Source organism: Ctenopharyngodon idella, chromosome 15 (assembly GCF_019924925.1).
Source record: "Ctenopharyngodon idella isolate HZGC_01 chromosome 15, HZGC01, whole genome shotgun sequence".
In the NCBI taxonomy this organism is placed as follows: Eukaryota; Metazoa; Chordata; class Actinopteri; order Cypriniformes; family Xenocyprididae; genus Ctenopharyngodon; species Ctenopharyngodon idella.
Genome location: NC_067234.1, coordinates 26,397,977 through 26,415,010, shown reverse-complemented (window position 1 = coordinate 26,415,010; position 17,034 = coordinate 26,397,977). Strand labels below are relative to the sequence as shown.

At 37.0% G+C, this 17,034-nt stretch overlaps 1 protein-coding gene across 2 annotated transcripts in view; it reads left to right on the top strand.

Moving 5' to 3' along the window:
- Window positions 1–657: 657 nt before the first annotated feature.
- The window catches only part of sik2b (salt-inducible kinase 2b), a 47,210-nt gene continuing 30,833 nt past the window's right edge, over window positions 658–17,034 (top strand). For both annotated transcript variants that reach the window (XM_051861358.1, XM_051861357.1), the window contains exons 1-3: window positions 658–1,082; window positions 3,518–3,634; window positions 8,115–8,178. In XM_051861358.1, the coding sequence (XP_051717318.1) occupies window positions 945–1,082; window positions 3,518–3,634; window positions 8,115–8,178 (319 nt within the window). In that variant the 5' untranslated portion in view covers window positions 658–944. The remainder of the gene's footprint in view (window positions 1,083–3,517; window positions 3,635–8,114; window positions 8,179–17,034) is intronic.

Sequence of the window (17,034 nt, the reverse complement as noted above, 5' to 3'; positions counted from 1 at the left end):
ATGTCACGTGTCAAAATGTGATCCGGTTCGTGGGGGTTCTTTAGGGGGGGGGGTATACTTAAGGGAGTTCGTGGAAATGTTAAAGAGAAAAACTGTAAAAACATTAAATAAATAGATAAATAACAAGATTAAAATAAATAAGATTTAGCTTTAAATGTATAAATAATAGATTTAATAAATAATACGTCTTACTGCACAGTACAATGAGTAGAAAAATTGTAATTCAAATAGAAACTATTTTGACAGTTTTTCACAGTATAAATTTTGTCTTTATACAAGAAGAAACTGCTTTTTAAATTCCCTCGCTCGATAATCGTCACATTTGGGGGTCAGTGGCACCTAAAAGATTGAACCCCCCTGACTTAAAGAATACTTGATATTAAGATACAATGAAGACAGAAAAACAAAGCGCCCTGCCTTCAAATACCGAGCACGTCCCCACTCGGCTCTCATTCCTCGACTGAAGTACGCGAGAGACTTTATCAAAGTTGCTGCTGGTGGCAGGGTTTCACAGCCAGCGCTCGAGCAAACAGAGCGACGCTCAGGCCGTTGACGTAAGAGGTGGGTCTGGTCGTCTTGGAAACGAATTGGCACTGGAGTGTGGAAGTGCTTCGAAGCCCCGCCCCCTGTACAAATACCCCCATAGGTTCTGACGTCAATGCACGTCAACCAGAGAACATGATGCCTCCTGCAAGTCAACTCGTGTACTCTCGCAAACACAGCTGAAATATTAGAGCTCTATTGTATTGGAGGAGGTGGCGTGACACTTCGCCGCGCTCCTAAACACTCTGCTCGTTCTGGTAAGACGAGCGGACCGTCAGCGAGCACCGTGGCCGGCACGCTGGCATTTCTACACGTTTTAGCCTCTGCCGACCTCGTTATCTTGAGGCTCAAGTGGCAGGTCTCTATCTTCTCACCCCAAACCCTAGTGTTTCACTAACAGCATGGTCATGGCTGACTGTCACCAAAAGCCAGTGCTCAGGGGTCCTGTCCGAGTGGGCTTCTACGATATCGAACGGACTCTTGGAAAGGGGAATTTCGCTGTTGTAAAACTGGCAAGACATCGTATAACCAAGACAGAGGTGAGTTGAGAATATATTAGCTAACCTAAATATATGAACTAACCCTTGTGTATGCGCAGAAAACACTACTAGATATACAAAGTTACAGTCTCTAAAGCTTTACTCACACTGGCTTGATAATATCATACGATTGTTGACACTAGTTTTGTGACAACTTATTATTATCTTTGGGTTATAAAACAACCTGTTAATCAGAATGGTTTTGCTCAAGGAACTACCTGGAATTGATTTTTAGGAATGTTTTTTTAACTTAATCTGGCTGATAATTCTAAAATATATATGTTTTTAACCATTTTGTCAACATTTACGTAAAATATTTCCACTAAATCTAGTTAATTAAAAATAGTATTTTTCATTATAAAGTAAAAATCATAATCAAATCTACATCTACATAATATAAATGTTAATAATATCATTTTTTTTTTTTAAAAAAAAAACTCATCTGGGGCATTTTTGTCACTTTTCAGTTGAATTTTAGTTTTTTTTTTTTTCCTTCTGACCTTGGCTTAAAGTATGTTAACTACATTTAGGTGAAGCCTTTGTGCAGCTTTGCATGCACTGATAAATGCACGTCCAGCAGCCTAATGCCTCAATGGAAATATGCAGAGTATTCAAGCATTGTCAGCTTTAATTGTGTCTGAAGCTGTTTGTCAAAGAAAGACAAATGCTGTGTACAATAGCAAGAAATTATGCTGGTTTAGTGCCCTTTTAATGTGGGCCATGCTGTTATGCATTTGTGCAATGGTTGCATAAGCAAAAGGGGTGATTTTGTGATAATGGATGTCATCTCATCACAAAACCTGAGCTGATGTTTGTCTCACATTCCTTGCAAAGAAACCAAATGCAGGACATTTTCATGAAATCAGGGAAATGTCATGAAAATGATTATTATTTTTTAAAATAATTCTACATTTTTCCTATTTACACTACGATTTTGCTCTTTGAGTGCAGTCTTTATCAAATGATTTTTTTTAAAAATCCACAGTTCATGACCTCTGGTGACATTTGTGCCGCTGTGTTTATGTTGCTTTGCAGTAAAGTTTTGGTGTTATAGGTGAGAAGCTGCGAGCTGTAATTTGCGCTTAGTCTGAGAGCTTCTGTGGTTTTCAAGCTTTCTGCAAGTCTGCAGATGTAGAGTTTAGCAATGGAGCAATATGTGAGGGAATTAAGATATTTAACAGGATTATGTTGTACAGAGTTGATGCATCTCTGCAATGGCTGCCTTGAGGCGGATTTATTTCTGTGGGGATGACACTGTCTCGGCTCCCAGAGCTTCCCATTAGTCTCTTGTGTTTTGTGATTTCTCTGTTCTCCCTCTTGAGCTCTCTTCAGAATACACATGCTCTGTCTGGTACCATGTGTCTACTGCCAGTATTGCCTGCATTGTTCATGGATTCAACGGACAGTTGGATCACTGTTATTGCCAATGAGAATGACTAACCACATTCGCATATGACAGCTGATTCATAGGGGGTGATGTGCTGTTATGTTTTACCATTATCTTGGCCCGGAGTCAGTGAGAGAGAGTTTCAGGCCAGTAGACAGAACTGTCACTTTTCCAGTACTTTCCAATTTTCGTACATTCGTTGATCATTTACATATATAAACATAAACATTGGGATTTCTGTGAAATACTGATTGTTGTTTTGCAAATTCTGCTGATTCCGATCTCACCAAGATAATGTTATGTAGCTGACGGACGTAGATGACATCTTTCTGAAATTGTGTGAAAGAAATCATCAGTTTTATAAATTATAATTATATTATTATTTTTTGGCACCATATGCCATCTTTATATTCACTATATTATTAGAATATTTTCCTGCTTGCCTGGTTATCAGTTTGGATGATGAAAATGTTGGCAGGGCAAAAATTAGATCTGACCTGACCAGTAGAAAAAAATCCTTATTGTTGAGCCTTGCTTTGGCATTAAAAATATTCCTTATACTAACAGCAGGAAAGCACCACAGTACTGTAAATCTTCATAACAAAAATATTTTATGTCACTGTAATGATATAAAACAAAGGTCAAAGTCTTTAACTGTATAGTCTGTTATGCTTTCTTTGCTTCTGTTTACTTACCTGAACATCATTATTATTATACAGTCAGAACGGGGATTAAGGTACGAGTGGTTATGAAATGGTAAATTACTCTTGTTCTTCTCCCATTTGTCTGGCAAAAGATGAAAAGCCTGTGGGAAAATAAGATAATTTTGATCATTAACCTACTTCAGTAGTCAAGCCGTTAACCAGACGCTTAGGTGTGTGTATTAGCTTTGCTCAAGTGTATTCTGCCTTTGATCTGCGCTGGGGCTTGTGAAGACTGGATCGACTTGCACTGCTGACAGCAGCAAGACTAATACATTTCACTGAGTAGCTTGAGGCGTTAGGCTCCGTACCAATGAAAAAGTCTCTCTGTGCCTTTAATTCAACAGGTGGCTATAAAGATCATTGACAAGACCCAGCTAGATGCTGTAAACCTGGAGAAGATCTATCGTGAAGTACAGATCATGAAAATGCTGGACCATCCACACATCATTAAACTGTACCAGGTAATGCCTGTCCAGGCCATTTGCTGCCAGTTTTTTTGGCTCTTATATGATAAATTGCATGTGGTGTTTCTCATTTTTAAGTTGATTTAGATAAAAGCATCTGCTAAATGTAATAAAATACTTGATATAATAGTAAGGTTTTAAGAAGGATTCACAATTTTGGAATTTCTTGGCTTATAACCGGAAATCAACAGCTTGTTGTGGCTGGTACAATAAGCAATGATTTTACTTTAAAGGTGTCATGAGTCATGACATGAGAAATCAAATTTGCCTTGATCTTTTGACATATAAGAGGTCTTTGTACCATTAAAACATCCTCCTCATTATAAACAAAGCATTCAAGTTCCAAAAAATGGCTCGTTTGGATATTGTGGGATTTGTGATGTCACATGAACAAATACATTTACATATGACTTCCTCCAGAGCAAGACATCGACAAATAGTTTTACATCAGTTTCTGATGTACTCCATGCAGTCGAGTCTGACGACAACAGGACAAATGGAAGAGTGAAAGAACGTTTGCTTTGACGCGTCCAGTTTAAAACGATTCGTTTGCGTCTCTGTACAGACTTCAGAAGCTTCCCAGCCTTGGGAGCAAGTGGATGATTTATTTTAATGGCAACTCATATCACGTTGGAGGATTACGTTTTTTTTTTTTTTTTTTTTTTTCCTGAGCATTTTGTTTTGTAAACGAAGCACAGTGTAATGGAGAGTTTGCAAAGAAACTTCTGTTGATGATGAAGCAGTTAACTGAATTGGATCTGACAGTAGCTGCATCACAATAGCAAGTAAATGATTTCATAATTCTGTGTTTTAAATAAATAATGTTTTCAAAACACTTACACATGTGCAATAGCGAGTGGCCGTTGATGCTGTTCCCTATGCAGTGACATTAGCCAACCTTAACAGTGGCCGTGTAACTGACAAACCTTAAAGGAGCCGCCCCTTCAAAATGGATCATTTCAGACAGTGGGTCAAAATGAGGGTTGAAAATAATCGTTTTTATGTAAATCGTTTTTGTGGAAAACATTATACAGTCAAACCAAAAATTATTCAGACACTAGATATAATTTTTTTTTATTTTTTTTTTTACGAGTGGGTGCAGGACACTGCAGTTCATTTATGTAAATGAGGATAGCAAAATAAAGTAAACTGACATATTATACCCAAAAATTCATCATACGTTGAACTACCAGTAAAACTGATAAAAATTTGGGACCAAAAATTATTCACTTTGACCTGACCATGTTTTGCTTAAGTGTTATCTGACATAATTAAGATTATTTTTTTCTGACACAGTTTAATTCTGAGATCTTGTTATATTTTATTACCACTTTTTTAAACTACAATGAATAAACTGTAATAATGAATGAAATGTTCAAGGTGACTGAATACATTTTGGTTTGACTGTAAGTGAACTTTAAGGAACATTAAAATAATACAAAAATATATGTCATGACCCCTTTAAGTTTTAAGCCTTTAATCTGGCTGGCTAACTAGCTAGCTAATTAATAAATAACATTCATGTCTCACAAAATAGCTTGTATAAAAGCACAACAAAATGGAATAGAATGCAGACACACAGAATGCACATAATGCTTAAAAAAACAGCAAGTGGTGCAACCAAAAAAAAAAAAAAAAATCATCAGATGCATGTAAACAGAACGACAATTAAATAGCAGAGGTGGAACACATAAACAGCCCAAGTCATATACAAATGTTTCTTTTTTTAATGTTTTAGCATTTTAACTCATTGCTAACTTATCTTAAAATGCCTTTCAGGGTCATGTATATAGAGTGGGTGACATTGACACATAAGACTGGTACAAGAAAATACGCCATAATTTACATTTATGCATTCAGCAGATGCTTTTATCCAAAGAGGTATATGTTATACGATATATCATGCACTTCTCTCATTTACCTGAGGAAATTTTGCCAGATTACCAGCCATTTGTCCAAAGTTAATGGCTAACTACTTTTCATTATAAACTTTTACATGACCACATTAAAGTTGTCCAGCTGGAAAAAGCCTGTTTTTTTAACAGGAGATCATTCACACTCTGGAGTCAAAGTCACACAAACACTTAGATGATGAGATAACTTCTCCCTCAATGTGACTTCACTGCAGCATTATGTAAGACTTTAGGTCACTTTGGTTTTTGGGAATGTGAATAGCGCTTCCTTATTATAGAACGTACCGGCACCAGTCCAAGCCCCTTACCGTGTAATCATAGTGTATCATTATTTCCAACGGTTACTCCATTCAAACGGCATGGGTCAATTAGTCATTTCCTTTCAGTCCTCATAAACAGAGGGTAGCTCTGCAGGCCTTGCCATCTCATCTCTAACCCCCGGTTTCCCTCTGCCCCATCTGCCACGGCTCAGGGTCCTAACACCAAGCAGCTGCTCCGCGCATGCACCCACTCTCACGTATACGTAATGCAGCAGCAAATGGTCCATATTTACTGTGATTATCTGCCTCTATTCACACATCATTCATCTGCAGCATTACATTGGAGATTTTTTTTTGGACATATCAGATGTAATCACAAATGTGCATATGCAGTGCACATGCATTTCAAGCACACTATAATCCTAAAATTCTTCAAGCATCATTCAAGCAGCATGTAGGTTTCTTGGTATTGAGACTTGGCAATGGCAATTTAACATAAAAATTTAGTGTGATACAATTTTTTTAAATGGCATTTATATTACAGTATAAATGTACAAAGCCCCACACATGACATGCAGGGAAAAAAAGTAAATAGTGCGCACAATTTACTAATACGTTCCCTTGATTTATAAATCGTGCTCACAATTTACTAATTTGTTCCCTTTTGATTTACTAAATCGTGCACACGATTTACTATTTCTTTCCCTCAATTTACTAAATCATGTGCAAGATTTACTAATTCGTTCCCTTGATGTATAAATCGTGCACATAATTTACTAATTTGTTCCCTCGATTTACTAAATTGTGCGCACGATTTACTAATACATTCCCTCGATTTACTAAATCGTGCACATAATTTACTAATTTATTCCCTCGATTTACTAAATTGTGTGCACGATTTACTATTTCTTTCTCTCGATTTACTAAATAGTGTGCACGATTTACTAATTCGTTCCCTCAATTTACTAATTCGTTCCCTTGATTTATAAATCATGCACACAATTTACTAATTTGTTCCCTGTATATATGCATACATGCATATTTTTTATTATTTAGATATAATAGAATATGTGTAAATGTAGTGCAATTATTTAAAAATGCTCTTAATATCTCATGCATTAAAAACTCAATACTAAATACTTAATATTTACTACATTTATAATGTTATCTTAGCATAGAGTAAAAACAGAAATTTATGAGCTTAAATACCATGTTTTTAAGTCACTGTATAACGTCAGTCATGTGTTTTAAATGACTTCTGTGATCCTATGTGGCTTTATCATAGAATGACACAGAAAATATATTATTTTGTAGTATTCTATACTGTGATTTTATGATTATTATTAATAGATGAATAGATAATGTGTAAATGTAGTGCAATTAATTAAAAAACTGCTCTAAATCCACACAATATACATTTGAATAGGCATATTATATAATTTCTAATTGATTGATAGTCCTACTTTGTTCACAGTTATCTTTGACAACAGTGTGACCCATCCCTTGACTCAATGTGACTCACCACTACTGGCAGTTTATCACATAAACCGACAGCCAACTAATGTAGAATCAACTATTTGAATGAGATAATTTGAGTTAGTTCCAGTTATTTTCTTATTTGGCAGCTAAGAAGTGCTTTGTGATCATTGTGTTCTGAACAGCTCTGAGATCACAGCTTCCATCAAAACAAGTTTCTGGAAAGGAGAATTAGTTGAGGAGTTTAAAAGATGATTCATATTCTGGCCTAGTTGCTGATTTTATTAGTCAACCCTATAATGCCTTTAAATGGCAAGAGCAGAAAATCCCCTACAAGTTGAGCCCAGATAAGGCTGATTTACACAAAAGCCTCTTGGTACAGATGAGGCTGATGTATCAGTAAACCCCAAACTAACTGACTATATAAATGGCCGACGGTAGTGTTTATGTGGGACTCTTTGAATGTTTCTGAATTATAACATGCCGCTTCTCTTCACTACATTTAGGTCTATTCATCTTTTTGTTTGCTTTGGCTAATTCTGGAGTCCTCCCACACATTGCTGGCTCTGACACTGCACTATGAATCGAGCCTACGAGTAACTAGCATCCCACTCTGATTCATGAGTGTTTCATTATAATACTGTGAACTGTAGTGGAATACTTCAGATTTCAGCCGAAAGTAGCAGTCATTTTATCACTCAATGTTTTTGGCACCCTCTATGTGGGATTTTTTGGATTTATGTACGGCATCTACCACAGTGTTAAAGACATATGGAGGATATTACCTGTAACATGCATTATATATATTTTTTTTTTATCCTTACGCAGGTCATGGAGACCAAGAATATGCTGTACCTTGTGACAGAATACGCCAAGAATGGGGAAATCTTTGGTAAGTGTTTTTTAGTATTAATGACACACCAGCCATCACTGACCAAAATACAACCCGAATTCCGGAAATGTTGGAATGTTTTTTAAATTTGAACAAAATTAAAACTAAAAGACTTTCAAATCACATGAGCCAATATTTTATTCACAATAGAACATAGATAACATAACAAATGTTTAAACGGAGAAATTTTACACTTACATCCACTAAATGAGCTCATTTCAAATTTGATGCCTGCTACAGGTCTCAAAAAAGTTGGCACGGGGGTAACAAATGGCTGAAAAAGCAAGAAATTTTGAAAAGATTCAGCTGGGAGAACATCTAGCAACTAATTAAGTTAATTGATATCAGGTCTGTAACATGATTAGCTATAAAAGGGATGTCTTAGAGAGGCAGAGTCTCTCAGAAGTCAAATTGCAAAGGCTTTGCAAATCTTCAGTGCATCCATCTACAGTGCATATCATCAAAAGATTCAGAGAACCTGGAGAAATCTCTGTGTGTAAGGGACAAGGCCGAAGACCTTTATTGGATGCCTGTGGTCTTCAGGCCCTCAGACGACACCGCATCACTGATCGGCATGATTGTGTCAATGACATTACTAAATGGGCCCAGGAATACTCCCAGAAACCACTGTCGGTAAACACAATCCGCCGTGCCATCTGCAGATGCCAACTAAATCTCTATCATGCAAAAAGGAAGCAATATGTGAACATGGTCCAGAAGCGCCGTAGTGTCCTGTGGGCCAAGGCTCATTTAAAATGGACTGTTTCAAAGTGGAAAAGTGTTCTATTGGTCAGACGAGTCCAAATTTGACATTCTTGTTGGAAATCACGGACACCGTGTCCTCCGGTCTAAAGAGGAGGCAGACCTTCAAGCATGTGATCAGCGTTCAGTTCAAAAGCCAGCATCTCTGATGGTATGGGGGTGCATAAGTGTATACGGTATGGGCAGCTTGCATGTTTTGGAAGGCACTATGAATGCTGAAAGGTATATAAAGGTTTTAGAGCAACATATGCTCCCCTCCAGACAACGTCTATTTCAGGGAAGGCCTTGTGTATTTCAGCAGGACAATGCAAAACCACATAGTGCAGCTATTACAATAGCATGGCTTCGTCGTAGAAGAGTCCGGGTGCTGAATTGGCCTCCCTGCAGTCCAGATCTTTCACCTATAGAGAAAAATACATCAAAGACGACCACAAACTCTTTAGCAGCTAGAACCTATATCAGGCAAGAATGGGACCAAATTTCAACACCAAAACTTCAGAAACTTATAACCTTGATGCCCAGATGTCTTCACACTGTTTTGAAAAGAAGAGGAGATGCTACACCATGGTAAACATGCCCCCGTTCCAACTATTTTGAGACCTGTAGCAGGCATCAAATTTAAAATCAGCTCATTTTGTGCAAAATTTTTTAAAATTTCTTAGTTTAAACATTTGTTATGTTTTCTGTGTTCTATTGTGAATGAAATATTGGCTCATGTGATTTGAAAGTCTTCATTTTATTCAAATTTAAAAAACGTCCCAACATTTCCGGAATTTGGGTTGTATTACAATTAATTTGTATGTTACTTGGTTGGTAAAAAATTATTTGTTCATATTGGGAGTTGCACGGCATATACAAAAATGTTGTGGTACCAAACATTTACAATGGTACGATATATTTCAGTACCTGAGCAGTTTGGCGTAAAGTGTGAAAGCATTGAATTGAAAATGCATTGACTATCTAATAATGAATAGTTGTTACTATAAAAACATATTAACATTCACAGTATCAGTAAATTATTGGCTGAATGTTGTATTCAAGATGGTTATAGCAAATAATTACATGAGATGATTTACAGAATTTATAATCTGTACAATTTATTTGTATGTTTTTATTTAATTGTTTTTTGCACAAAGCTGACTGTCATATTGGGATGGGCATAACTACTTAACAGTGTTGTTGCTCTTGTTCTAGATCTACCTCTTATTTCACCGAAATATCCTAATTCCACATATCACTGATATGGAGAAAGTGTGTATTCAGACTAACATCTTGGTTTCAGATGATAGTGACAAAGGTCAGGCTGAAATTAGCTCAGGCGTGACAAACACAGTCTGTGTGAATAACCATCATGGTCACAAGCAACAAATGTGTCAGTGATGATGATCATATTCTGACGGGTCAGCTGTCTGTCTTTCCGTTGCTTTGGAGTTCTGTTCTGTCTGACACATAAGTTCAAGGTCAAAGAAAATTAAAGGAATAGTTCATGCAAATCATTAATTGTCACAATTTACTCATACTCTTGTTATTCAAAGTCTGTGTGACTTTTTTCCCCAATGAATACAAAAGGAGATTTTTTTAATAAAGTACAGGTACTGGTCACCCTTTTCTTTCACAGTGAATGTGTACTAAAGTGTTAATGCTTCAAAAAGGATGCAAAAGCCCAACAAAAACAGTCCATATCTGCTATATTCAAAGTCATCTGAAGTCATATGTTCATTTGTGTGACAAATGAACTGAAATTTAGGTCATTAGGTCATTATTAGGTCATTTAGGTCATTATTTATTGTTAATCTTCTATTAAAAATGAGCTGTTAACTGTTGCTACCAGATCATTGAGTCAGTGAGTTGAACTAGATGATCTAGTTTCAGACTAGTTCTGCAAACTAGATCATCCGAATCTTTGAAAAGATCTGATTTAAAATAACATAGCCTTGTTGGAAGTGGCTCATGGTCCTTTTCCAATCCTGTTCCCTCTCTTTCCTGTCACTGCTTCTACTGCCCTATCATAGCAAAAATATCATTTTAAATGAACAGTTTGTTCATGAATCGGACATTGCTACTCCACTCATGAACATGCCAGCTAGGACAGAAATTTCCTTATTACAAAGCTATTGTAGGACTTTGGAAGACTTGGAATACAGGAGTTATATACATTACTTTTATGATATTGTATGTAGCGTACATGCACTGGTCAACTGGCCATAAATCGGAACTAGCCATTTTTGTCTCCAAACACATGACCGGCAACCATTTTTTTTAGTTTTATTTTGGCCGATCTCTATTCCGGACTTGCACAAACTGCATTGCAATTATTTCCCAAAATGTCATTTTTGTGGAAATATTACAAAGTCTGTAAACAGGACATTAACACAGGCCAGAGACATGATGGAACATGCTGAAGAAGAGAACACAGGTGCGTCAGAAGAGCAAATACTGTACCAGGTACAACAAGCTCACTGTTCGCGATGCTCAAAATGTAGGAAGAAAAATATAAATATTGAATTGGGAGTGGGGGTTTATATGAATGTATCTCTGAAGGAAAATGACTGTTTTCAGAAAAGTTTTGATGACATTTTCTTTTCCTCTTACCTCCGTATAAAGTAGTGTTTATAAGAAATCGCTGCTGGTCCATAAGCGCCACCTACTGTCAGAGAGTGGATTTGGATTTTCATTCTGTCCGTCTGCTGTTTTCGTTTTGTGCGGTTCTGTCTTATGTAGCATAATTTCAGAAATCTGAAGTCAGACCATTCTGTTTTTGCCTTAAATCTTGAAATTATACAGTCTAATTCAAATAAAAAACTGTTCATGCTACATGTGTGTAGCATCTTTCTTTAATTTCAAATGGCTACAGATATTTTTTTTAGTTTAAGGCCAGTTTGCCTGTTATAGAGCAAATAAACAACAAATAAATTTGCTTAAAGAAAGCAATCAGCAACCGGTATCGGAATCTGACAATTTTCTTGTAAAAAATCAGAATCTGATTCGACCATGAAAAATCATGATTGGTGCATCGCTGGTATAGTAATTGTTTTTTTTTTTTTTTTTACTATAGTGATTCACTTTTACTATATTGAAAAGAGTAGCCAGGATAATCTTTAAGAAAATTCATGCAGCAAAGAAGTCATGCGGGTTTGGAATGACATGGATGTAAATGATCACAGAATTTTTGTTGAACTATCCATTTAAAATCATTTGTTGGTAATTCTTGAAAGTGAAAGTGGTCTAAGGCCCCGTTTACGCTAGTGCATTTTTGTTTTAAAACGCATAAGTTTTGCTACATTTACGCCTGTCGTTTACACTACGCAGACGTTTTCGAACCTCGAAAACAGAGACTTTCGAAAACGCTGCAGACCCCGTTTTAGTTTGAAAACGCCGGGGTTGCGTTTCAGTGTAAACGGACCAAAACGGAGACTTTTGAAAACGATGACGTGGCTGCCCACATTCACTCTGCGTGTCTTTGACGACCGTGTAAACAATAACATGGAGACTGAACTGCAGTCTTTGCTGGCTTTGGTGTCATTTTTAGCAGCCATTGTGCAGTTAAACTCAGCATTTTCAACTCAGCCTACATGCGCAAGAGGTAACTGTTTACACTTGTACGCACATGCCCAGTTTGCATGAACGGTCATGTGACATGCGTTTTCAGCCGTGCAGTGTAGACGGAGATCGTTTCTGAAACTGCAGACTACATCACTTCCACTGACCGATCCCTTTGACTTTGTAGCAGCAGTTGCTGTTCACCTGTGAAAACTCACATAATCATCACACATTGTTCTTACATAACAGTGTGTCTGTTTCACAGTACACGGCAATGTGATATGCTACCAAGAAATTGTTCCTACCCTGAGGATTCAGGTTTTTTTTCTACGTGCATTTTTATTTATTTATTTATTTTTATTTTTTTAATGCATTTTAAGGGAAATATCTGTAATATATAGCCTGTAGAATAGCCCCACACAAAGCAAAATCCTATTGGTCCAAAATTATATTCAACATCAAATATGTTCAGTTTGGCTGTTGTTCTGCATTGTGCAGCATTTCTGCTTTCATTGTGGACAGACAAATTACTAAACACTTTTGCTTCGGATGTATTTGTTGAGTTTTGTAAACATATTTGTCATGCTAATTCTGCTCGTCCAGCCACAAGTCAGCACGCTTGTACTAGCAGATTGTTTTATTACAAGACAACAAACAGACATTTAACGTGATGCTTTTACCATCTTGCGGTTGTGGTGTACTTTATGTGGATACCATGACCCTGGTGTTGGATGTGACAACAGCGTCTCTGTTTTGAAAGAGATATAAAGAGGAATGTCGTGGCGGGGGCAAACCAAATTACTTGTTCCCACCCAAGTGTGCTACAGGGTGAGATAACAGCCAAATCTCCCATAGAGACTTAAAATGAGGTTGCCGAGGTCAAGCAAATAATAAAAATCAAAAAACAAATAAAATGATCTGTCATAGCATAGCATAAGAAATGCTTTTTGTCGAGATTACCCTATAATTACTCTCTGGTTGTACTGAGAGGCCATGTTGTCCAGCTATTGTGATTCTCGGATTGCACAATATGATTATGCAACTTACTTACAGCATGTTCCATCCCTATAAAGACTAAAAGTCTTCAGTTAACCACAAAATATGAAAGGTACTTTTTTGAATTATGTCAAATTATGACCAAGTGATGTGTGCTTGCATCACACAAAACAGAACATGATTAGTTCACACTAAACCTAAGATATCCTAACATAACACATGCACTCACTTCCATCAGACAATCTTCACAGGGATAAAAGAGAGAGGAGAGAGATAGAGCAGCATTTGGTGTTGTGAAGTGCTGGGTTCGGTCCCCCGTGGTGGAGCTTAGCAGTGCAGAAGCCCACCACGAGAGCCTGTCTGCTCCACCAGCACTGCAGATCAGAGCCGAAGCATTAGAGGGACCTGGAAACTGGGTCAACTTCGAATAAGCAGGAGCTGCAGAACGCACAGGCAAAGCAGGAGAGAGAGGGAAAGCTAAGGGACATTGATTTGAATTTTGGAAGTGGAGGGGAGAAATGTAGGCCATGCATATTTTAGAAAAATACAGAGCTGGAGAAAAGGTTCTTTTTGAACATGTCAGCTGATCAGTCTTGACACCCGTGTCTGCCCTCAGCCTCTCGATCCCTGCCGGTTACCCTCAGGCTCTATTCCTAGTCTGTCAATTTTAGGTTTTAGCATTAGTAATGGTGGTATAGGAAAATTCATAAATCCTGTCTAGATCATTTATGACACACTGGAAAGAGTGTGTTTTAAGACCAGAAAAAAATGCATTCTGTATGTTGGAAATAGTTTTGTTTATTTCACTATGTGTGCAGGAATCCATTAAGAGAAAATGACCAAAATGTACCTTGGTACTGTGTGTGTATGTGTGTGTGTGTGTGTGTGTGTGTGTGTGTGTGTGTTTTTGTGTTTTAGTAGTAGTAGTTTTTTAATACCATAGTATTTTTTTTATATATATATATTATTAATTTATTTTTTATTTAACACCATGGTATTTGTTAAAGGAACACTCCAATTTTTTTGAAAATAGGCTCATTTTCCAACTCCCCTAGAGTTAAACAGTTGAGTGTTACCGCTTTCGAATTTATTCAGCTGATCTCCGGGTCTGGCGGTACCACTTTTAGCATAGCTTAGCATAGTTCAATGGATCTGATGAGACCGTTAGCATCTCGCTCAAAAATGACCAAATGACTCTCATTCCGGCGTAATAATCAAGGAACTTTGCTGTCGTTCCATGGGTGCAGCAGGCGCAATGATATTGCGCAGCGTCTCTCACAAATGTCTCCATGGCTGCAAGGCACACTCCTTGTGCAAGCAGGGGGTCACAGCCGCTGCGTAATATCATTGCGCCTGCTGCACCCATGGTACGGCAGCAAAGTTCCTTGATTATTACGCCGGAATGAGAGTATAGTTCCTAGCCATATCAGCCTAGAAAATACCAACTTTTCATTTTCCGTCGGTCTTAGTACACAATGTAACTACAGAAGAGTCAAGTTTTAAATAGGAAAAATATCGAAACTCTTTGGTCATTTTTGAGCGAGATGCTAACGGTCTAAGATTCAATGAACTATGCTAAGCTATGCTAAAAGTGGTACCGTCAGACCCGGAGATCGCCTGAATGGATTCGAAAACGGTAAAACTCAACTGTTTAACTCTAGGGGAGTTGGAAAATGAGCCTATTTTCAAAAAAAGTAGAGTGTTCCTTTAAAGTATTATTCTTTGATTTTAACATTTTTTTAAAAAAAAATTCTGTACATTTTTTTTTTTTCATTAATTGAGAGACTCTTTGAAATCTTTTTTTAATATATAGATATTTTTTAAAGCTGCTGTCCATAACTTTTTTTTTTAGTTAAAAATTATCCAAAATCAATTTTTGAGCATGTACATAACCAGCCAGTGTTCAAAACTATCTCTTTACCTTACCTTACCTTACTGATTCACAACGGTAAGCTTGTAATAATGTTTTCTAATTTGGGTGGTACTGGTGGGTTTTCGCGGGAAATTCGAGCATATCGCCGTTTGTCTTTGCGTCATGGCGTCACGTCTGTTGTTTACATAAAGAACAAGTCCCAGCTAGTAGGCTATATCGCATGTGTGGATGGCGGATCATTTATAGCCTTTTCTCACAGCAGCTGCAATAATTTAAACTTACTGTTTTGATGGAGGATTGTATGGTATGACAAATTAACATTAGTGATTAGACTGTACAGAAATTGATTTCTACAGGTAACGCTAATACACACTAAATACATAGTCACGCAATGCTGATGTTGTTAACATTAACAATTTGAGAACAAAGTATTACAATAATAATAATTTGCACGGTTTGACGTGAAATGAGCCAAGCGATCATTAGATTTAATCACCATTGGCAGCGCGATTTATTGTAATGCTTTTTATTTTCTCAGATAGTCAGAACAAAAGTGGCAGACATGTTACTTACTTGTTAGATGACATTAATGACATTTTCTGGTGAAAATTCTTATTTTGATCATACTTCCAAGACGTTGAACTGTTGAGATGTTGACTGACAGCAAACATTAGATTCATCCACGCTGAGGAGCCGTGCCAAGACACAATGCTCGTAAAGATAAAAAATCCACAAACAACTGCGATTGCAGGTTTCAAACAGAGATGGCGACATAGAGGCAAAATTACGGACTGCAGCTTTAAATATTAAAAAAAAGTCACACAGCAAGGTAATGATGGTGAAAAGCCTAAAATAAATGGTAATCCAAGTAAAGAAGAATTAGAAAATTTCATGGTATTCTTTAGAGTTATTCTTTGATTTTTTTTTTTTAGATTTTTTTTTATTATATATATATATATATATATATATATATATGTGCAGACTATATGAAATATGTCATTCATTAAACATATTCCATTTTTATTATTATTAAAAACATTTTACATGTTATATTTCAGTGAATTAAAGATGGTGTTGAACCTAAAATACCATATCTGTATGTGACAAAACTGCCAGGGCAAGGTTCAGCTAGTTCATGTTTTAAAACCCCTAATATACAAGCCCTTCAGATAATGCATCTTGCTGGGAAGATGAAATGCTTTTTCTCCTCTTTGTGTGCCTCTTTAAGGCAGTCAGTCAGTCCATGCAACTGTGGTGTGGCTGCCGCTCTGGTTTGAAAGGGTCAGTGGAGAGGAACTTCAGTTGTACTACTTATAAAGTGGAAGCAACTTTTATTAGGTCAGCTGGCCAGCTCAGGCTTTTTCAGGTCTATCTTGTTCATGCTCACATGGCTAATCAGAAGAAGAGAAGTTTTAGAGGCTTAATGTACCTGGTATGCTGGCACCAGACTGATATTTTGTTCTGTTGGCCAAAGTCCACAGTCTGTGCTTTAGCAGGGTTGATTACAGCGGGTTGAGGGGTATAGAGCAGAGTGTATGTACATCTTATCTCTGAGTAGATTCCCACCGGCCAGTTGACACAAATATGAGACATTCCTATGTCAGGTGTGTTTTTTGATTAGCAACATACTCCTAAAAAGGTTTCAAAAATGGAGCACAATTTCAGAATGTTGCATCTGTTATCTA